This window comes from Salvia hispanica, chromosome 6 (assembly GCF_029641045.1).
Source record: "Salvia hispanica isolate PSC_SH4W2 chromosome 6, Shi_PSC_v1, whole genome shotgun sequence".
Lineage (NCBI taxonomy): Eukaryota > Viridiplantae > Streptophyta > Magnoliopsida > Lamiales > Lamiaceae > Salvia > Salvia hispanica.
This window is the reverse complement of record NC_142697.1, coordinates 19,615,499-19,639,004: the sequence shown is the minus strand read 5'-3', so window position 1 is coordinate 19,639,004 and position 23,506 is coordinate 19,615,499. Positions and strand designations below refer to the sequence as shown.

At 34.4% G+C, this 23,506-nt stretch overlaps 4 protein-coding genes across 5 annotated transcripts; 3 read left to right on the top strand and 1 right to left on the bottom strand.

Moving 5' to 3' along the window:
- Positions 1 to 3,111: 3,111 nt before the first annotated feature.
- Positions 3,112 to 6,327, top strand: LOC125205702 (E3 ubiquitin-protein ligase AIRP2-like). 2 transcript variants are annotated; one of them, XM_048104771.2, is made up of 5 exons: positions 3,112 to 3,619; positions 5,210 to 5,372; positions 5,514 to 5,580; positions 5,665 to 5,881; positions 5,966 to 6,327. In XM_048104771.2, the coding sequence occupies exons 1-5, from the start codon at positions 3,528 to 3,530 to the stop codon at positions 6,174 to 6,176; spliced, it is 750 nt and encodes a 249-aa protein (XP_047960728.1). In that variant the 5' UTR covers positions 3,112 to 3,527; the 3' UTR covers positions 6,177 to 6,327. The 2 variants fall into 2 exon arrangements, with proteins under 2 accessions (XP_047960728.1, XP_088917066.1); XM_089060940.1 differs by lacking the exon at positions 3,112 to 3,619 and adding an exon at positions 4,105 to 4,382.
- A 131-nt stretch (positions 6,328 to 6,458) lies between these two features.
- On the top strand, positions 6,459 to 14,679 carry LOC125205700 (trans-Golgi network-localized SYP41-interacting protein 1-like). Its single transcript, XM_048104768.2, has 9 exons — positions 6,459 to 6,647; positions 6,724 to 6,970; positions 7,959 to 8,252; positions 8,345 to 11,287; positions 11,828 to 12,812; positions 12,893 to 13,530; positions 13,854 to 14,004; positions 14,080 to 14,161; positions 14,356 to 14,679. The coding sequence occupies exons 2-9, from the start codon at positions 6,851 to 6,853 to the stop codon at positions 14,456 to 14,458; spliced, it is 5,316 nt and encodes a 1,771-aa protein (XP_047960725.1). The 5' UTR covers positions 6,459 to 6,647; positions 6,724 to 6,850; the 3' UTR covers positions 14,459 to 14,679.
- Positions 14,680 to 18,140: 3,461 nt separating this feature from the next.
- On the top strand, positions 18,141 to 19,782 carry LOC125208153 (very-long-chain 3-oxoacyl-CoA reductase-like protein At1g24470). Its single transcript, XM_048107727.2, has 3 exons — positions 18,141 to 18,885; positions 19,250 to 19,319; positions 19,403 to 19,782. The coding sequence occupies exons 1-3, from the start codon at positions 18,278 to 18,280 to the stop codon at positions 19,658 to 19,660; spliced, it is 936 nt and encodes a 311-aa protein (XP_047963684.1). The 5' UTR covers positions 18,141 to 18,277; the 3' UTR covers positions 19,661 to 19,782.
- An 844-nt stretch (positions 19,783 to 20,626) lies between these two features.
- Positions 20,627 to 21,580, bottom strand: LOC125208044 (uncharacterized). Its single transcript, XM_089060747.1, has one exon. It carries the CDS (start codon positions 21,513 to 21,515, stop codon positions 20,817 to 20,819), a length of 699 nt encoding a protein of 232 aa, XP_088916873.1. The 5' UTR covers positions 21,516 to 21,580; the 3' UTR covers positions 20,627 to 20,816.
- Positions 21,581 to 23,506: the final 1,926 nt, after the last annotated feature.

Sequence of the window (23,506 nt, the reverse complement as noted above, 5' to 3'; positions counted from 1 at the left end):
GAACTTCTACATAAAATGGATGATGATTGGTGATAAACTATTATTTCTGGTTAATAAAAATAAGGTACATTGTCGCATCAGTCAGCTTATAATATGAAGGCAAATTCAAAGTGTTGGATTGGACTCATGGCTGTGCTAATCGAAATGACCCAGTACCTAAGAATTTCTTTGAGATGACATAGTCAAGTCATGATGCACAAGATGAATGAAAACACAAAGTCATCCCTTTCTTAGCTAAAAACGAGCAAGATATATAAACAACGGCACACGCGTTTTATTTATAAATTAGAAATGCATAATTTCTGGCATTGTTGAAGAAAAGGGATTGATGAAAGTTGAAAGTTTTATCTGATCAGAAAGTGCAATTTTGTATGGAGCATAAATTATTTGACAGTCAACCTCTGCCTGGATTTGGATCCAGACCAATTTTTTTTTATTTACTAGTACAAAATGTACAATTGTATTGTTTGATAATTTACAATTTACTTTATCCTTCCACAATAAAACAGACATTTCATTTTTTGCACTAGATTTAAAAAAAATGATAAATAGTTAAATGGAGAGAGGAAAGTGAGAGAGAATAATGTCTTATCTACACTATTCTATCTCTTACTTACTTTTTCTTCGCTTTAACTATTTATAAATTTTTTTTAAAAAAAATGAGCGTTCAAAATGAAATGCCTTTAACACTGCGGAACCAAGGGAGTACTACATTTGTATTTTTTTCCTTATAAAATTAATGTAGCTTCTTTATATTATCGATCATACTACACAATTATTTTTCAACAATCTGGTCACATAATTGACGATGGGAATATGGGATACAAGTACAACACAACAACCCATTGTCTGAATTAATGCATCACATGTTTTCACCCATGAAATAAACCGCAAAATTATGTGTTTTATTATTTGAAGTAATGTATAAACTTATTAATAGTGATTATAAAAAAAGTTGGCATGAACTTAGTTTTGGAGTCGCTGTATATTTTTTTTAATATTGAAAGAAAGAGATAGAAACCGAGGAGTTTATCAATTTGTGAGGATACTTGGGATTGACCTCGAATTTTATGGATTTAATGCACCAAAATACAAAACTATTTTTTGTAAAATAAATACGGCACTACGATTAACTCAAAAAAAGAAAAAAAAGAATGGCATAATAAATCCAATGAATTCTCAACAAAACTTGTTTTTTTCAAATAAATACTGCATATGATTGCCTTCAAATATGTACGGAGTAGTAAAAATCCAATGAATTCTCAACAAAACTTGCGTATTTTGTTGCGCTTAAATGCGATTTCATTCAAATGTCGGTGTAGTCGTTTACCAACTAGACTAATTAACATATTACTCCAAAAGGGTAAAACATAGTAATTATTTTCTACCATTAGTCTTGTTGTCTAAATTAGAAACATGCAAAAGATCTAACATAAAGTTGTTTTCTTAAGTTACGTCTTCAATTATTGTATAATCAATTAGGTAATATTTTTTTTTAATTTCTTTTTTTTTATCATAAAATCTACTACTAGCAAATAAAGTCATTTCAACTATAATAAACAGGCTTTAGTGAGCAATAATATGTTCGGCTACTCTTATAGATAACATATTTGTTACTGCATTTTTGTTAAGTAATTACCGAACAATACATTTGCTCGGTAATTGACTTCTCATTACATATCCGAGCACTTATTTAGGACTAAGACATGTAAATTATCAAGTTAGTAGTATTCGACAATTGATTTATTTCTTTTCAAATGACCACTTGAAACAAATTCTGACAAAATTATAGATTAATTACATTAGACGATTATTTACTGCTATTTATTTTCGAGCTAATGATTGCTTGGTACTCCTTGGTAATTATAGTACTTATTAAAATAAGTCTAATTATACCGATCTATCACAACTGTAGCTCGGTAATCATTTGCTTAATCAATTCCATATTAAATTTATCAAGCAAACCATTTCTCGGACTTTAACTAAGTACAAGAACATACTACTACTTGGTAAATATATTCGGTATTGCTTGATAATTTTTAAAATTTATTTCCTCATTGATTTGCAATAATCAGTAAATTGTGAAAAATTATTTTAAATATAATTAATTTGTCTATAAAAATTTGTCCTCTTCCGTTTATTGTAAATTACTCTCTCAAAGTAGATACTACTACTCTCTTCACCATAAAAAAAATACTTCAAAAATTAAATTTACAACCGATGATATAAATTTACTCATACAAGATTATAGTACGGAGTATTATTATTTGATAGTATGATCTCAGTTAACAATGAAATGCAATTCAATTAATAAGATAATTTAGCTCAAAATAACAAATCATTTATAACTTATATTATTAATAATAAGTATGTGCTAGTACAGAGAAATATATCTAGCTTATTTTTTGCTGTCAATCAATATAAAAGGGTATACTTACTTAATAATTTTATACATTTTCCACCAAAGATATAATTTAGACTAGTTGTTTGCCACATGTATCGTGTGGTCCATGGACGTGATTATCAAGCAACATTAGTATAATTAAATATAGACCCACCAGTTCGTATCTTAACAAAGATGCATTTGATCTCTCTTAAAACTTAATAGTCTTATAAAATAATGAAATAGGAGTACTTGATTATTCACGGCCACAAAAATTAAATAATGATGACCTTAGACACCACATTGGTTTCGAGCAAGCAAATACCTAACTTGTACAATAATTATACCAAAAACTTAGAAAAATATTCACCAAACAAAGCAGTATAGAAAATAATCCATTAATAACCAAATCAGCAGTTCAGCAGCCAACTGCTTCAATTTTGACTTTCAATTAGGGACGCAATAAATAAAATTAATCAAGAATCGAATCATTATAGTACTAAATAACGCTTCGTTTTGTTAATTAAACAAGTAAAGTCTTGTTTTAAAAATTTTAAATATTTACCAAACAATCCCTTGACATTGTTTTGAGTTCTATCTTTAAAATATATCCAACAAAATAATAATTCCCCTATTATATTCTATGGTCCGTTCTTTAATAATCATTTTTTTTTAATGTCGAGATCTTATTGCAGAAGGCAAGATATAAGTTTCCAAGAATCAAAGCCAACTCTTGTTTATCATTGGAAACCAATTCATTTTCTCTCTTACATCGTAGATTAGAGCCAACAAAACTACCGAGCTCAAATTCCACTTGAGAAAGGGTAGACTGATGGTGAAATTTGATTCTTGAAAATAAAGGGACCCAGACTGGATAGGAAAGGAGGGAGGGAGAGGGAATTCGGTTTATTTTTCTCTCTCTATATTTCTTTTCTGAGCTTTTTGTAGTCTTGTATTCTCAATTCTGAAAAAAAGAGCAAGCTTTGTGTTTCTCTTTTCTTGGACTCCTCTATAGCTGTCTAAAAAAGACTTCTCTCTTGCCTTTGAACTTTCTATTGGGGCAGAAAAGCAGTTTTCTTGCTAAACGGAGCAGCTTTGAATTAATCATATAAAAAGAGAATTTTAAGAAAAGGGGAAGAAAAAGATGGAGATGATGCATCACCAGCAATTGGCGAGGACTTCGTACAATGATTCTTTGAGTTTGTTGGAGACTGATATTCAACATGCAAATGCTATGTAAGCTCTCCTTTTACCTTGTTTTGTCCTTTTCTTTTTAAGTAATAGTACTAATAATTTATTTTTCCTATTTTTCTGCAATTCTCCTTTTCTGTGCATGTATTTGGCTATACTGGGTTTGATTTCATAGTAATTACTCTTTGTTGATGAGTACTGCAGCAGAGAAGTCAATGATTGTGCTGCTTATTCAATTCGAGACATGGGTTCTGTTTTTGTTAAGTCCTCCCATGTGAAGTCACTGTTGCTTTACCTTAATTCACATAAAATTTTTGCATGTCTTTTGTGGCTGTTACATGTTGCTGTATCTGGTTGTTGCTGAAATGGAAAGATTTGTGTTTTTTCTGTGGGTTTTACTTTGGCCGAATGTTGATTCTTGTCCAATGTGAAAGTCTTCTTTGTTGTTTTTAGGTCTCTGCTATGCAATGTTGTATTGTTGAAAGGGGAATATGTGTTAGCTTTTGCACTGATGATTAATCTGGGAATGCAATATTTTTATGTCATTCCGCGTTTTCCCACATCTCTTTCATGAAAGACTTATCCAGCTAAACCTTCCTTCCTTATCTGCAAATCCTTTTATGTGGTAAAGATTTACCTAATGCTTTTAAGCCTACCCTTCATTTCCAAGGACCTAAAATAGCCTCCATTTCTGATAATGCAAGTATGCATGCCTCTAGTGTTGAAATGCTGCTTGAGAATCTCCTGCAGTGGCATTATGGCTAGAGATCTATTTGAATACACTAATCAAATTACTTTCGTTTCAATTGTAAGCTAGTGCCTCTTCTTTTTGGGTTGCGTCCTCTTCGGTGGTTGAATTTATCATGAGAAAATGAGGGAGAAGAAAGTTCTCTTGCTTTAAATCCCTCATTTCCTTTCCATCATTTTCTATAAAAAAGCATTTTACACTTTCTTATTCCTTATTTTCATTCCAAGGGCTTCACGATGTATTTCTTGTTATAAAACTTTATCTTCTTTGAGTAAAAATGAGGAATAGGTGCGAAATTCTTAGAAAAGGATGAAAAAGAAATGAGAGATTTAAAGGAGAGATTTTCTTACTCCTCATTTTCTCATGACCACCAAAGAGAACAAAACCTTGATGGTTATGTTTACCGAATAAGAAAATGACGAAAGGTTATAGATGTGGAAGGCCAAAACTATCAAAGCCATCCTGTCTAGGACTAGCATCTTTGTAATCTAGAATATGATGATGATTGATGTGCACCAGAACCCCAACCAGGAAAGAAAACCTAGAGATTCAAATGGTTTCTGACCTATGTGAGCATAGATTGTGCCACAGTAATCTGTTTTGGCTTGTCGTTGGATGATATTGCAAATTTGAATGTTGATATTGTCTCATATCCATTATTCTTGTCAACTTTATATTTTCACCATGGCTCTGCTGCAAGCAATGTTTGTTTGGTCGCACCTAAATCTTAGAATCTATTGTCCTGATCAAAACCAAAAGGCACTCTATTGCAAATTTATTATATCTCATCTGATTCTGTTATGTCTCGGCTATGTTCCTATCCTATGTCAAATTACAGAAAATGATGACTTCATTGTCTGATTGTGTCATATTTTATGGCTTTCTAGGGCTGCTGCAATCCCAAAAGCTAAGGGAGGTGCGCGTCTTCAAATGAAATTGGTCTACAATCACTTGTCACCTCTGTTTCTGTATTTTCTAAAATGGATCGACTGTTCCTGCGCATATTTCCTACCAAGAATCTTAAACCCCTTTCACATACTCATTTATAAGGTATGAATGTAGTAAAAATTTACTATTAGTTGACTTACCCAAGAGGCCAAGAATTAAAGCAGTCAAAACATTGTTTGAACCAAGATTTTTTTGTCTTCGGTTTGTTTTGAGTAATTTGGTTTGTTTTGTCATTTTTGGCAGGTATATACAGATGGAAGGCCAAAGATTTCAACAATTGGGCGCAAAGCGACTATGAAAGAATTCTATGGTTGTTTGTTGCATCTGTTTCTTTACACCCAACTAATGGGAATTACCATAATGTTATGACCTCTAATGATCGCTTAACTTGCAGGGTTGATATTGCCGTCGCTTGAGCAGCTCCATTATGACTTGGTGGAGGTGGATGATGGTGACTGCAAAAGCATTGCTTTTTCGAGCAAGAAGAGATTGGAAGGAGATGGAGGAGATTCAGAGAGAGACGACGAATGTGGAATATGCTTGGAGGCTTGCACCAAGATGGTCATGCCTAACTGCTGCCACGCGATGTGCATCAACTGCTACCGAGATTGGTAAGTAACTTAGAGAATATACTGCATTGCACATTCTCATGATATGGTATAAATATAAATGCCGCTCCTTTTCTCAACTTTCAGGAGCACAAGATCCGAGTCATGCCCCTTTTGCCGTGGTAGTCTAAGACGAGTCGAGTCAAGAGACTTGTGGGAGCTGACCGGCAAGGATGAAGTGATTGAGCGTGGCGCTGTCTCGACGGAGGACTTGAGGCGATTCTACCTGTATGTCAGAAATCTGCCTAAAGATATACCAGATGCTCTGTTCTTGATGTATTATGAATATTTAATTTAATATGATGTGGGATTGAGGGTATATATAGAAGAAGAAGCCGACCTCAAATGTAAATAGAGTCCGGTAGCTGTCTCAATATGTATGTATATGAATAAGAAGCCGTGCGCTCATCTTTCAGTAACCTTAAAATTGGAGTATTCTTCTCTTCTCATTTGTAAAATGCAAGAAAATCCTATTCTTGAACTCTAATTATGAAAAAGGTCTTGCAAACGGAAAAGTAGTATGTTGAGTTAGGCAGCGTAACGAAGTAAAATTAAATGCAGATATTTGGGGCGGTCGACATTTAATGGCAGGTTTTGACTTTGCACGACGTCGTACTTATGAGTCATGAAACTCATTCCGCAGCGCATGTAGTAGTAACAGACAAATACAAAATCTTCCAAAACTCACTCACCGCTCAACTGCAACACAGGGTCCCTCCTTTTTCAGTTTTCTTCAACAAAAACCCAGTAATCAGACCCTCTTTTCGAGGTACAGTCCTGCTCTGTTCTTCTTCTTATATTTTATTTTTTAATTAATACTAGTATTTTTTTTTGTTTTCTTGTAGACGTGGATGAGACCGGAGCGTTATTTTGTGATTTAGTTCAAGAATGAATTCTGGGAGGAAGAAAGATTGAATCTTTATATGATTTCAGATGGAGCTTGGGTGAAATAGACATCGGGAGTCTTGTTTGATGGAAATGGAGAGGAAAGTCTCCCCAGCAGCTGGGGAAGCCGAGGGGTTTGCTTCTCTGGAAATCCCCTTTGATGCAACAGCAGCAGTAGCTGAGACTGCTGCCAATTCTGTTTATCAGGTGATAATTTTAATCCAATGATTCATTGTCAAGATTTTGAATGTGGAAGATGTAGATATGGAACGGAAATTTAAAGAAGCATGATGATAAAGTTGAGTAAAAAGGAACGTGAAAAATAAAGAGGAGATTGTATGATTTCTTCATTCATTGATTTCATATCCTAATATAAATAAATCAAATCAATCCTAATCATAAAGATACTAGTAATTTATAGAATATCAACTAAATTCATGCTTATAATAAATAAATATATCCGCATCACTCCCCCATTGCTGTATTTGAGGTTCCTTGAATTAGGGAGCGTCTCTACTGACTAACCATTTCATTGCATGAGTTCTGCTATGCCACGAGGCACGATCATGAAAGTAATTTTACTACTTTTTGTTTAAACGGGTGAACTGGTAATTATAAAAAAAATAAAGTTGCCAATTGATGGTCACATTTTACTTTATCTGGGATAGATTGACAACTTATAGTCCTTTATGTTTTTTGATCTGCATATGTGTATGTTAGAAACGAGACAATTTTGGATGAAAGGTCTTCAAGTTATGAACTTGTTTTGGTACTTGGAATAGGATTCTGGAAGCTAAGTATCATATGTAGCCACTGTAGAGTTGTATGAGATGTTTAGAGCTTGTTTTCCCATTCTATAGCTTGCTATTTTGTTGCATTATACTTATTGTCAGAAAAAAGATTGAAGATCTTCCTCTATAGGAAAAATGATCACTGGGACCTAACTGTTTATCCTATAACAGAAAACATATGTTTTGCCTAGTAAAACAAACTTGAAAATAAGTCTATCTACGTTGATTCCTGTTTCTTAAACGTGATACTTTTCATGTTTTGGGACGTACCTAGCGTCCTTCAAATTGCATCTATAAAGAACTCCTCTTATTGTGGACATGATATGTGTGTGTGTGTGTGTGTGTGTGTGTAATTCCTAACAACAACAGAACTCAGTAGCTTGTGTTGGGTTTTGGCCGTGCAGATTGATCCTGTCACCCCAAGCGATGGATCTGTATTAGATTCTTTCCAAAGTTTACCAAAAGACGTGATGCCAGCAGAGGATGGAGTAATGGAGGATACATTTGTTGATTGTCCAGATGAAATAGAAACTTTTGACTCCCAACAGAATTTTGAGGAGAATGATAATCTACAAGATCAAACTGATGAACCAGATAGCGGTATCAAAGTCCCTGAAATGATAGCTGAGATAGAACTGCTGCGAGATAAGCTTGAGAAGAGTGTTTTCGAGAAAGAGCAACTGGCACAAGACTATGAGGTTGACCTTTTCATGCCTCTTTTTTTCCTTTTTATGCCTCTTTTTTCTTTCTTGTTTATGTGAGTAAACATTTTTTAATGCATCTTCTGCAGGGAGAAAGAGCAGTGCTTATGCGTGAACTTTCCCAACTCTATAACCAGTTGAAGGTGTCGAATGAGCAACGCTTTGCAGCAGATGACAATGCCGATGGATTCATTAATCATAATCAAAATGAAGTGGTAACTTGGGATGCAACAACTGTGGGATCTGGTCCCTCATTGCCTGAGATTATAAATGAGTGCTCTAGATTGCTTGAAATTGCTACCAATGAACGTCAACAGACCGAGAAGAAAGTGAGTGAGCTCCATTCTGTATTATCTTCAAAAGACCAGGAAATTGATTTTCTCAATGCAAAGGTTGCCCTCCTAACTGAATCAAGCAATTTAGCTACATCTGCTGCAAATTCAAAATATGATGATATATCCCAATTATATGAAGCCCAACTTGAGACAGATCGGTATATTGAAGAAACTGCAAACAGGATTCTCTCATCCCTGCCCACAGTGGATCATCATGATGAACTCTGGAACAGGCCTCTCATTGAAAAGATTTATAATATCGAGAATTCTGTCTCATTTTTGGTTGAAAAGTATAATATTCTAGTTTATGGAAGTGGCCAGCTTAAGGGATGTTTAAACGAGGTAGGATTAGATTTCAACAACATTGATGAAATCGGAACTTTTGCCTTGGCCAATGATAAAATTCTCGAACTTAGAAGGAAAGAAGAGGATATGTACCAAAAACTTAGAAATTTAGAAAATGAAAATAGGAGTTTGGTGGAACAATTAGAGAATCAAAATTTAGCTCTGGAACATGCGCATGCAGAAATTCGAAGACTTGGTGCAGAAGTTGAAAAAGAAAAGAACAGGTATGTAAATACAAAAGAGAAGCTTGGCATGGCCGCGACTAAGGGAAAGGCATTGGTACAGCAGAGAGATTCGCTAAAGCAATTGTTGCTAGAGAAAACTAGCGAGTTGGATCGATACTCAATTGAACTGCAAGAGAAGTTTACTGCTCTAGAGTCTCTTGCAGAGAAGGAAATGGTTCTTCAGAAATGTGGAGACATATTATCCAAGAGTTTGGAAACTAAGGAACTTCAGCCAACAGATATCGCTGAGTCGATCAGATGGCTAGCAGATGAGAATAAATCACTTAAGGATATATCTCTACAGTATTTTAAACTGACTGGGGCAATATCTTCCTTTGAGTTTCCTGAAGCAGTGGCTTCAAGTGAATTAGATGTGCGCATTCATTGGCTCGCAGAATCATCTTACGTGCTTAAAGAAGAAGCTATGAATTTGCAACATGAGATAGCTAAAACAGTAGAGGCTGCAAATGGGAAGATAGAGCAACTTACTACATCACTTTTAGCTGAAATACAGGAGAAGAATATTCTTCAAACTGAACTGGAGGTTTTGAGAAGTGATCATAAAGCTCTTGAAAGGTCACAAAATGAGCTAGCTGAAACTAGGCAGGCTGTAAACAATGAGATTGATCGCCTAACGTCATCTCTTTTAGCAGAATCACAAGAGAAGAGCTATCTCCAGTTGGAACTGGAGAACTTGAGACAGAAATATGAAGGAGTTGTTGAAAAGGAATATCAGCTTTCATTGGAGAAGGCTGACATGCAGAAAAGCCTTGATCAATTAGAGGCTAGATGTGCTTTAGTGAAAGAGAAGTTATCTATGGCAGCTAAAAAAGGTAAGGGGCTTGTTCAGGAACGGGAAAGCCTGAAAGGTTCTATAAATGAAAAGAATGCAGAAATCGACAATTTGAAGTCTGAACTGCAGCAATATGTGACCAAATTTTCTGAATGCCAGGATCAGATCTCTAAGTTGTTAGTTGATGTGGAGCGTATATCCCACTTGGAGAGAGACCTAGTCACTGCCAAGGAACAAAAAGATCAACTTGAGCAGTTCTTAGCAGAGAGCAACAGTATGCTACTAAGATTCACGGAGTCGATTGAAGGGATTAGTACTCCGAGTGATCTCTCCTTCAACGAGCCTGTAGAAAAGGTAAAATGGATTGCTGGATATCTTAGTGAAAATGAAATTTCAAAGACACAAATTGAACAAGAACTGAGGAGTTCAAATGATGAAGCCAGTTTGTTGGCCAGCAAATTATCTGAAGCCCAGGCAGTGATGAAGTCACTTGAAGATGCCTTATTGGTTGTAGAAAAAAGCAGGTCTGAGCTCTTGGATGAGAAGAAAGAACTTGAGGTTTCCAAGTCTCTTGTGGAGGAGGAGCTACAGAAGGAAAAAGAGAAAGCTTCTTCACATACAACCAAGTATGAAGAGCTTTTAGCGAGTACAAAAGCTCTTGAAGATGCTCTATCAATAGCAGAAGAAAATGTTTCCAGGTTCACGAACGAGAGAGATGTAGCTATAGAAGAAAAATCTCTTGCTGAAGAGCAGTTAAATAAATTAAAGGAGGAGCTCTCTGACCACGTTACAAAACTTGGTGATTCTGACAAAATTATTCAGTCCCTTGAAGATGCGTTGTCTCAGGCACAGAAGAATGCTTCACGACTAGCTGAAGAGAACATTAAAGTTCAAACTGGCCAGGCTGATTTGGATGGTGAGATAAAGAGAATTAGAGAAGAAACTGACTTGCTTGCTAGCAAGCTCTCTGAATCCTTTGTAACAATCCAATCGCTTGAGGGAAAATTACTAAATTCCCAGAATAACATGGCGGATCTGGTTCAGGAAAAAGAAAATGCTGAGAAACGGATAAATTCACTTACCTCTAAACTGGAATCTTGCATGGAGGAGTTAGTTGGCAACCGAAGTAGCCTACGGAGTCGCACTTTGGAGCTCTCTGGTCAGCTTGACAGTCTTCAATTACTTCTAAAAGATGAGACTCTTTCAACCTTGCTTGGGCAATGTTTCCAGAGAAAATTTGAGAGCTTAAAGAGCATAGATTTTCTACTTAAAGAGATCTGGGACTGTTCCCTGGAAATGGACTCTGATTTGCAGCAAAACAGTTCTGTCATGAAGGTATAGTTCTTGTTTGTATGTGCATAGTGTTATTTTTCACTCAAATGATTTATGCTGGAATGCACTTTGTCTGAATTAATCTCCTTGTAAACACCATATATCCTGGCAAAAGTTAACAATTTCTCAAGTTAAATCATAGTGCACAATAAATACCTGAAGTGTCACTAGGTAACTCTTCAGTCTTCCAGTGATAATTTATTTCCTTCAAATTGTTTCATAAATAAAAATTTGACTAACTACTAATAGGAACTATCTTATGGATTTCAATCGGTTTAGTTTTGCAATTGTCATTCTCTATTTGCACAGTAGATCAATCAGAAAGAGTGTTGATCATAGCTCTGTACTTTCCCCTCTATTCCATCTTACAGTTTTCATTGATCGAAATCTTATAGTTTGTATATGGTTGTTCTTTTCCATTACCTTTTATCTAGGACAAACACATGCCTTTCCTTCTATACTATTCCTTTTGAAGGCATGTCTATCTTGTTGCTCCGTTGGTATGCTTTTGTGGTGTGATTATGTACTCCTTCACCTGTGTAGGACTATTCGGCTCTTTCAACTACTTTCCCATCTAACATTGAGGTCGCCCTTCCAAACTTGGAAATGTTGAATGGTGTGGGAAATGCCATTGATGGTGAGAGCATGTTTGACATTGAGAAGATGGTTAAAAGCTATCACCTGAGAAGCAAAATTCTGGCTGATAATTTTGATAAGTTATCTGCACTTTTCGATGAGTCAATGGATGCTACGTTGAGAGGGTTACAATTGAGAAAAGATAGAGTAGTCAATGCAATGAAATATACACGCTCTCTCCAAGATCAAGTGAAGGACATTGAAACAGATAAGAAGAGGCAGGAGGATACTATAGCATCACTGGAATATGATATCAGAGTTTTGTTGTCTGCTTGTACTGATGCTACTCAGGGATTGGAGTTGAATATAAATGAAGCTGTGTCCAAGCTGAGATCTATCGATAAATTGGTAAACCTAGACAGCAGATTGTCCATGGATTTGGAAGCAGTCAACGATGATGAAGAAATAGCACTTTCTACTGATCATGTGAAGAAGGCTCAAAAGCTACTACTTGCTGCAAGACGTAATCAAGATCTTGGTATCGGGTTTCAGGATGCTATAAGTAAGTTGGTGAATATTACTGAGAATATGCAGAACAAACTGAAAGAAACTCAGCTGACTTCTGATGAGATCTTGGAAGAAAGAGATACATACAAAGACAAAATCTTGAAACTGGAAACTGATCTGAAAAAACAGCAAAACTTGCAACATGAGATTACTATCGAACTAGAAGATATGCGGAGCAAACTGAAAGAAGCGCAAGTAAATTGTGATGAAGCCTTGGAGGAAAGAGATCTATACAAGGAAAAAATATGGAAATCGGAGGCTGATCTGAAAGCACAGCAACAAGAAATCAATGAAATGGCAATTAAGCTAGAAGATCAGATGAAAAAAGAGGATGAACTGAGGAAAAGAGAAGCAGAGTTGTCTATTTCGTTCTCCGAATTTCACGGTACTTGGTCCTTAGCTATATTCATTTATTTCCTTGTTGGTGACTCTGTGATTTACCCCTTTTTCATGTTTTTGTCTCAGAACTGGAGGAGACTTTGTCAGCATCTCAAGTTAAATCCATTATTGATAAAGTAAAACTGGTTAATGTTCCTGACGCTGCGTTTGCTTTTGGAGATTCAGATAATTCAGCCAATGTAAGAAAGCTGTTCTATATCATAGATAGTTTTAGTGACTATATGGAGCAGGCAAGCTTGCTATCTCATCAGAATGGAGAGCTTCACTCAACCATTGATAAGCAGATTCTCGACATAGAACAGCTGAAGAGGCAAGTCGAAGAGTATGTAGCCAACGAGAAAAATTTCGAAAAGCTGGACAAGTTGTTAGAGCTTGAATCAGGTTTACAGCTTATTGCAAAGAAGCTGGGGGCTGGTGATGTGATGAATGATTCCAAAGTAAATGGGGTATTATGGCTCCTTCCCTTGCTCGAAAAACTAGTTGCAGCTGTGATGCACGAGTCTGAATCTCTGAAACTTAAAAATGAAGACCTTGGTGCCAAATTGCTCGGGGCCCAAAAGGCTGTGGATGATTTGTCAACCAAGGTTAAATTACTAGAAGATATTGATAAATCCAGAGCCAATCTACCAGAGATAGACCAGGAAAGAGGAACATCTGCAGCTTCCTTGTCTACTCAGACGGAGATATCAGAAATGCAAGACGTGGTAAATTTTGTTTTATGCTTTTCTATTTTTGTATTCCTGATCTATAGTTCTTGTTACCTTTCTTTTTAGTGTGTGTGCACCAACTCAACTCATGAGGTCCCTCTTTAATTCGAAAGAAAAATATACATAGAGGTTTATTAGAAATGGGCCACTCACCCCTTAAAAGGCCTCATAAGGGGGGAGGGTTATCCACACTTATATAGGTGAGCTAGGATCATTACCAAGTCGATGTGGGATAAGATATAGAGAGTTTTAACTAGGTTGAATAAGAAATCCTTGCTTGAATAGAATAGCCCAAAATACTTACCTCTGAAAACTTGCAGGCAGCACTCTCCAAGAGCAACAACATTCCTTCTGTTTCATCTGCTGCCCACGTGCGTTCGTTGAGGAAGGCTTCAAATGATCACGTTGCTATCAATATTGAGTCTGAGGCCGACCGGTTGATTAATGATAAGGGACTCAATGATGATAAAGGTGAGTATAAATGTCAAGAAACTACTCCATCTTAAAGTCCAAGGTGTTGAAATTAACAGGAACTTGACTTTGCAGGTCATACATTCAAGCCACTGGTTACTTCTGGTATGATTCCTAGACAGGGAAAAACATTTGCAGATCGAGTTGATGGAATCTGGTAAACTGCTACAACTATCTAGTTTGTACATGTTATTGTTATACTTCTTCTAAAGGCAAAACCATGTGTTTATGAGGATGAAGTATTGGTTGTGTGACTAAAACGGCATGAATTATACGCTACATGTAGTTGTTGTAGATCCACTGTTTGGTTGTGTTTGTGGTTTCTGATGCTTGTCGTGTATCCGTGTTCAGGATGAGTGGGAGTCGAGCTTTGATGAGTCATCCGAGAGGGAGGCTTGGAGTCATTGCTTATTGGGTCCTCTTGCATATCTGGTTAGTAGCCACCATATTATGACCAGCAATCCTTACAGCAGTGGTTGTACAGTAGTAGGGTTTAGTGAAGCTTATAATTTATACTCTTTCCTACTTGTACATGTAAATGTAAATTTTCCATCACTCTCCCAATATGTTTCTCTGCAATCTAATATTAGGGATTCAGAGAAGGTAGCCCACAAAACGGTTCTAGAATAAATTTGGTGTTTCAGAATGAATGAACACGCAGTTTTCATTGATTTATTTAATACTCCATCTCATTCCAACACCATTGGTACGAGTAAAACTTTAGTGGTTCGACATATTGCTATGTTATACTCCCTCCGTCCCAAAAATAATAATTCTATTTGCTTTCTTTAGGAAGAATCTTGGGCGAAAACAAGAAAATTTGTCTAAGCGTAACATCTAGAGTTATACTAACTAAAGCAATTAAATAAAATTGAACTAAAAAAATGAAGAGTAGTGATTTAGAGACATAATGTCTCCAAGACATAATACCCCTATGTCAATATGACATAAATCAAATTATAATATGGATTAATATACCCTTATTTTGAATTAAATAATAATTAATAAATAAATATAAATTATTCATAAAAGGAAAGATAATTCCTATCAAATCACTATCTTTGATTTTATTCACCATTTTTCGGATGGTAAGATTTATAAAGATATGAAAATTTTCGGATGTTAAGATTTATAAAGATTTGAACTTTTCAAATCAATGCAATAATTTTGCATTTGTCAATATTTTCTGATTCTACCGCTAGCCAATAATTTAGAAAGATACTCCATATCATAAATTGACTTTCTACAAAATTTGCATTATATAAAAACATTTGAATTCAATCGTCTAATATTCGTATAGGAACACTTAATTTCTTAATATTATCCTCCAACAAAATAAAAATATTCATTGCATCCAATTATTTTATTATTAAATAATAATTAAAGTTCTAGATTGTAAAAAGTATATACGAACATAAATATATTTAATTTTTAATCAAATAATAATTAAAGTTCTAAATTGTAAAATAGTACTCCAGTGGTATACATATGTTACATACTTAAATTTCTACGTGTACCATCTAATGAAAGCATAATACTCATTTGCGTCAAATTATTTTATTAGTATTAAATAATTACTAAAATTCCGAATCATAAAAATGATTGCATGCATATACATGCTTAATTTCTTAGTGTCATCGTTCAACGAAATAGTAATAGTCACTCACATCATCTTTTTTTTTTCTATAATCATGTTTAAAATTCTAAATTGTAAAATAGTACTCCAGTAGTATACATATGTTATATACTTAATTTCTACTTGTACCATCTAACGAAAGCATAATACTCATTTGCGACAAATTATTTTATTAGTATTAAATAATTACTAAAATTCCGAATCATAAAAATGATTGCATGCATATACATGCTTAATTTCTTAGTGTCATCGTTCAACGAAATAGTAATAGTCACTCACATCATCTTTTTTTTTTTCTATAATCATGTTTAAAATTCTAAATTGTAAAATAGTACTCCAGTAGTATACATATGTTATATATACTTAATTTCTACTTGTACCATCTAACGAAAGCATAATACTCATTTGCGTCAAATTATTTTATTAGTATTAAATAATTACTAAAATTCCGAACCATAAAAATGATTGCATGCATATACATGCTTAATTTCTTAGTGTCAATCGTTCAATGAAATAGTAATAGTCACTCACATCAACTTTTTTTTTTCTATAATCATGTTTAAAATTCTAAATTATAAACACATTATTTTGACACCATGTAACAATTTAATTCTAGTATACGAATTTAAATCGTTGTTCCCTAACATTTTGTCCATTAATAAAATAAAGCATGTATAAATTTCGAATCTTTATTTGATGCTATAAAAACTCAAGCAATTAAATTGATTTATTAATTTTATAAATATAAATTCTAGATTCAAAAATGTTTTTTAATAATAAAATTAAGATTGAGTATCAAGTCTATTAAGTACCTATAAGTTTAGAATTTAAAAAAATTAATTGTATAATGTATTATTTAAAATAAAGTTTAAATTCATTATATTAGATTAAATCATATGGTGATATCATATGGCATGTATTGTCCAAGTCTTCGTGACTCGTGTTAGTAGAATTAAATCAAGTGGAATTTCAGAACTAGAAAAAAATGGTGAGATTGTGGACTTCTTTCTAAACAAAACAGTGGAGTATAAAATTAAACTCAATATATGATGCAGCCGATATTAGGTAGATAGATTGGAGATTATGGTGAGATGATTAGAGTATATATTTGCTTAAAATATGTCATCCATATAAATGCACACAACTTTTCTAAGCAAGTACTTCTTAAATATAAATAAATATTTTTATATGCACAAGGGTAGTATGGTATATGTACAAAACATTTATTTAAATAAAAATATAAAACAATATAAAAAATGACTACTTTAACCTCATTATGTCTTAGACATTATGTCTCCAAAACATTTCTCAAAAATGAAATAGACTGGAAATAGGATCCCCATCAAGTTAGTCGATAAATCTTGAAATGAGATATGCCCTACAATAATTAAATGAAACTAGACACTTTCGTCAAAACCATAGAATATATAGAAAATATGTTGATATGGAAATGGAATTAATATACACATATAGGAAGAGAATATTGCAGATTGATATATAGAAACTTAAGCGTTTATCTTTATTCTAGATTACAGCTTTATAGACTAAGAGATAGATAGTATGGTAGAAAAATTCATTTTTCTACCATATCTATCTCTTAGATAATTTCCGTTTATAGTGTGCTCATTTCATTTAAGTTAAGACGTGAAATTGGATCCCTTTCATTTTACTTCGTAAATTTTGGATAAGAACTTGGAAGGAAAGTTTGATTCAAATTCATTTGAAAATTCAATCGAATTAATCATTTTGACTGACTGTTTTTACGTAAATGATAAGTAGAAAGGCGGTAGGAACTAGAATGAATAGTGCAGTAGCAATAAATGCAAGAATATTTACTTCCATAATCTCATCGGTTTTTTACTTCGCAATAACTCGGGATTAAGAGTATTATCTGCATTATCTTGCTTTTACTCTACTATATATTCACTTTAACTATTTATTACGATTTTCTCAAAACGAGTGAAAAAAAAAAGAAGTGCCTCAACTTAGTTGGGACAAGAGTAATTGTTTGTAGAATTAGAAATAAATAAAGTGAAAAGATAAATATTTTTGCAATTATAATTGGCTGGATATACCACGTCATAATATGTTTGGACTACTTTTTTTTTCCATTGATACAACCTAAATGTTAATTTCATTACTAATGGACGTTCCAAAATTGACGCTCTCACCTTAGGCATATATAATTGTAGATATGTGTGCATTGTGATAGATTAATGTTGTACTACTAGCACTCATTTGTAATAAGCATAATTATACATAGCTGAAATTATAAACGTGTAGGTTGCTGCTCCATTGAAGATATTAATAATTACCCAATAAGTTCTCCCCTCTTCGTCGCATATCAATAATTTATGGTGCGGTAAAAAGGTTAAGATAAAATGAATGAATTGTGGTACATTGTTTAACTGCATACGGTACATTAAAGTGAATTTAAAAAGTAGGTTAAATGAGCTGAGCTTAATTAATGTACAATTAAGAGTGTGAGCTTCGGCATTGAATACCTGCTACTGATACGTTTGGACTCCATCAACGGAAAACGTGGCGGTTTATGCTCCATCGTTGAACACAGCACACATATTACAATATTAATATCACTCCCTCTCTCCCTTTCTCTCAGGACAGGACACACACAAGATGCTCTTCTGGATCATTCTAGTTTCGTCTCTCGGTTTTTTCCAAATCTTGAACAAGTTATCTTCTCTTGTGAGATGGATCTTCATCCTAGTTGTCAGACCCGCAAAGGATCTGACGAGCTACGGGTCGTGGGCCCTAGTCACTGGCTCCACCGATGGAATCGGGAAAGCCTTCGCTTTCAGACTCGCGGCCAACGGCCTCAATCTAGTTCTAGTCAGCAGGAACTCCGCAAAACTGAAGACCGTTTCCGCCGAAATCCAAGCTAGCTTTCCCGATTCCAAAATCAAACTATTCGAGCTCGACTTCTCTGGAGACGACGTCGTCTCCAGGGTTGCCGAGATGAAGGAGGCCATCGATGGTCTGGACATCGGGGTGCTGATCAACAACGTGGGCGTCACGTATCCAAGAGCCATGTATTTTCACGAGGTGGAGGAGAAAGTGTGGATGAATCTGGTGAGGGTTAATGTGGAAGCTACAACTCACGTTACCAAAGCAGTTGTAGCAGGTATGATACGCAGAGGGAGAGGCGCCATACTCAACATCGGCTCCGGTGCATCAATTGTTGTACCGTCTCACCCGCTCTACGCCGTCTACGCCGCCACCAAAGCGTAAGCATCTCCTCCCTTCCTCCGCCGTAAACAACCACCCGTGGGGCACGTGATGTATTTAATGTGATATAATAGTGGACAATTGGACTCGTTACTTTTCAAAAATTTCTGGTTAACTTACCATATTTGTCCATATGGGATGTAGACAGATATCAACCCTTATCATTTATTTTAGTTTCTAATACTACTATTGTCATTTTTTTTATTCAATTTTAATTTCTCTTGTTTTAGTTAGATTTGTGAAATTAGTAAGATGATCTAAAGTAGTTATAGAGATTATAGATCTCATAATAAAACATTGTGATTGGGTTCCAATCGACTCATTTTAATGAATAAATTAATGTGATGTGACTACTACATGCAGGTATGTGGATCGATTATCGAGAAGCCTATATGTAGAGTACAAGCACCAAGGAATAGATGTCCAGTGTCAGGTACTACATATATAACCGTTGTCAACGGTTAAAAAACAAAAAATATTTTATTTATATTATTGTTAATTTCTTACTGAAACCAGGTACCTCTATATGTATCAACAAGAATGGCATCAGAAGTTGCAGATGTGGAAAAATCAACAGTATTTATACCAAGAGCTGAGAGGTATGTGGAAGCAGCAGTTCAATGGATAGGATATGAGAGTAGGTGCACTCCTTACTGGGCCCATTCTATTCAGTGGTTCTTTGCCTCTCTGTTGCCTCATGCTATTCTTGATTCTTGGAGGCTCAATGTTGCCATTACAAGAATTCAAAACAAAAACAAAAAAAAGAATCAGTAATTAATTAATTAATTAATCAAGGAATAGCAGTAGTTGTTAAATAAATAGTGTTATTTGCTCTATTGTATCAATCACCTTTAATTTGTAGACGCTTTTTTATGAAAAAACAAACCTAAATATCATTGACGATGTATCGAATTATTGTATGCCAAATTAAAATATTGATACAATTCAATAGTGATCGACGATATTACTGATAGTATATATTTTGCCTAATTTATAAAATAGAGCAAACACCATTACTTGTTTAAAAATTACTCCTATTACTACTCTATTTATCCAACCACGTTGAAGCGTACATACAACTACAGTTAATTTTACTTTAGATACTCAATTATTTATAGGAATTAAACTTTAGAGGTTAGATGCTCAATTATATACTATACGTTTTCACGTAGTCTGTATACATTGATTCATTATACGTTTTCACTTATATATACGTTTTCACTATATTGTACTAGTATTATTCAGTTTATTGAAAAAATATTTTATTTAGCATACTTTTAAGGATATTAATTTGATTTATAGTTTGGGTTTAATTCATGAGTTTTAGATTTATTAACTTAAACGGAATCATGATGCCATTCATGTATTTTTCATCCAGATTTGTAGTCAATTTTCATGTCATTGTCTAATTAATAAGAAAAGTGCTTAATATATAAATGATTTGTTTCAGAATAGTCGACAGAACAAATAAATTTTCAGTTGAAAAAAGGAATAACTGAATAACAGATCAAAAATTGGGCCCATTTTAACATTTAATCTGATTTTGTTATGATTATTTTTTTAATCAACTATAGTAATTTACATGCCTCAATTTACACGAAGATAAATCTAGTTACTGTAATTTCGAAATGTAGGAACATTGAATTATGATCCTTAAATTTTCTGTTACTATAAGATAGAATGTCTCATAATTTAATGATCTAACTTTTAAGTATTCAAGAACATAGAAAACTAATCTATAAGATTCCAATGAAACAAAATCCATTGATTAAATATCCTTAATTTATTTGACGTAATAAGCCCAAAAGCCGTATAATTAATAAAAGCCCCAATCAGTTTCGTTTGGTATCCAAAAAAATAACTCAAATCCAAAAAAATTTAGGTAATAATGTAGGAAATGAAAGATGAAAAGTAGAGATGATAGTGGTTTTTAGTTTTTTCTAAAAACAAGCTCCGTATCCAACCCAAAGGCATCAACCGTACGAAGGCGAAGCAATCGGGAGTTGTTAAACAGGTTGTTGAGCGGCTCGGCGCTAAGTAAATCATTAGCCGAGTACTTATCCGAGCGTCGCCGAAGCGCCACGTGGAGCACGCACACCCCTCCGGGCCTCAGCGTCCGTTGGATCTCCCCCACGAACCTATCCGGATACAGCGCGTGATCGAAGACGTTGGAGAATTCGAAGTCGAAACTCCCGTCGTGGAACGGCTGGCGATGGAAATCCCCCCGCACCACCAGCGGCGGATACGGCACCAGGTCCAGGCCCACCGAATCGGACACCCCGACCCGCCTCAGCGCCTCCACCTCCTGCCCCATCCGGGCCCCCACGCACAGCGCTCTGGAGGAGTTGGAGAGGAGGCCGCGCCGCTTCAGATCCTCGAATATTGCGCCGAACACACGGATCTTGCGCTCCCAGTCGCGGGTGGTCCATATCTTGCGGAGCTTCGGGTTGAGGGTTTTGTTGAGCTGGCGCTGGATGTAGGACTCGTAGGAGGTGTATCCGGGTCGGATCCTTATGCCCGGGGTGGAGAAGGGAGGCGGTGTTGCGGTGGTGGCGAGGAGGAGGATGAGGCAAGGGATGGAGAGGATGAAAAAGGTGACCAGTATCATCACATATTTGGATTTCATCATTTTCTTCTATTTTGCATGCCTTTTTTGTTTAGTTTATACTTATAATGCGAATGTGTGGAGACTCGATAGAGTATGGAGATATGCATGTTGTACATGTGTGACTGCATAATTAGGCGGTTATATCAATGTTTTAGCTTCATATAGGCTGCACCCCTATAACCACGCTCTCTTAATTAATCAATATGTATTCGATCTTTGATTGTGTTAAATTTAATTACAAAATTGTTTCTACTCAAACAAATAATTTCTCTTCTTCATTTAACAACTCTCACTTATTTATCTAGCCTTTATTGCTTCATTAATTAGCTTGGCTTTGTGGTTATGTACACTCATAGATGTATGTTATTGAAAAGCAATATAGACCCTAAATAAGCGTTAGTATTGATTAATTGATGGCAGGGACCCTGATTACAAACATTGTTTTTACTTTTTATATAATTTGTGGTCGTTATGAATGGATGTATAAGATATATTACAACAAATAAATTTCACTATCATAAAACATGCCTCTCATTTTCAAGTTTTGTATCAGCAACTAAAATATAATTACTACTATGTACTTTAAGTTATCTTGACCACTTACAAATATGTTATTCAAGAATGTTTTTATTTTTGCAAAAGATTCAAAATCTAGTTAAACTAAAATCAGTTATATTTATTTTAATTTTTAAGGCAAAATAAGTCAATAACTCATGTGCAGTTGTTCTCAGCAATATACCATTAATTACATTTAAAATAAAAATACTCATAATGTATTTAATTTTATAAATGAACTAAATTAAAATTTGATTTAACTAATTAATTGAATGGGTGATCTCGCCGCAGGGGGCACCTCTCTTATTTAATTTAATCTTCCAGAGCTCCATTCTCTTCACACAAAGTCTTGGAAATTTGATTTTAATTAATGATTTAATCAAAATGAAATATAGTGATACATCTTCCCATTTTTTATTAACAAAACATTTAGCTTGAAGTAATTGAATGGAGTAAAATTATACTCGGCACACTGTTTTGATGAGCTACGTTAGTATATGGGCCATTTTGATAATAGGACCGAGTATAGTAATTAACAATAAAATTTGAAACTAGGTCCATTTGAGATTGGAATGATAGACAAGTTGGGCCATGGATCTCCATAAAACAAATAAAGGTATACTCCTCATAATTACATTTGTTACCCTCTCGTGATTTTACTAAATTAGATTCCCAAACATCACATTATTGGAAAATTAAATGCCTCGTGCACCATGTTTTTTGCAATGTCAAATGTCACGTGATAATGGTTGAATTGAGAGCCAAATTTTTTTTAACAAGATTGAATGTCATAATAATAGGACATTTTAACTGGATATACATAGTTATAGTAATGCACCAAAGAGCTCAAAAGCATCTTTTTTTTGGATGGTTAAATATCTTTAAATTTAAAGGTCGTGCTAGGGGTGAGCAAAATAACCAAAAACCGCATATCCGAATCGAATCAAACCGAAATTTTGAAATTCGGTTCGGTTTTTTCGGTTTTCGGTTCGGTTCGGTTTAAAAAATACAAAAAAATCGATTTTCAGTTCGGTTCAGTTTAGGCGGAAAAAAAAACGAAAAACCGAATTATATTTTAAATATATTATTATATATTTTATCCTACTAATTTAGTATATTATATCATATATATATATATAATATATTCTTTTAATATATTTTTATATAATAAATATTACATATATTCTATTAATTTTATATTATATATATTTATATTCTATTAGTATATATAAAATAAAATAAATTAGATATATTAATATATAATATTTTTTTCGGTTTTTCGGTTTTTTCAGTTTGTTCGGTTTTTTAAGATCGGTTTTCGTTTTTTCGGTGTTCGGTTTTTCGATTTTTCGGTTCGATTCGGTTTCAATTTTAGCCTAAATTCGGTTTTTTGGGTTCGGTTCGGTTTGGGCGAAAAACCGAACTGAAACCCGATTGCACACCCCTAGGTCGTGCCA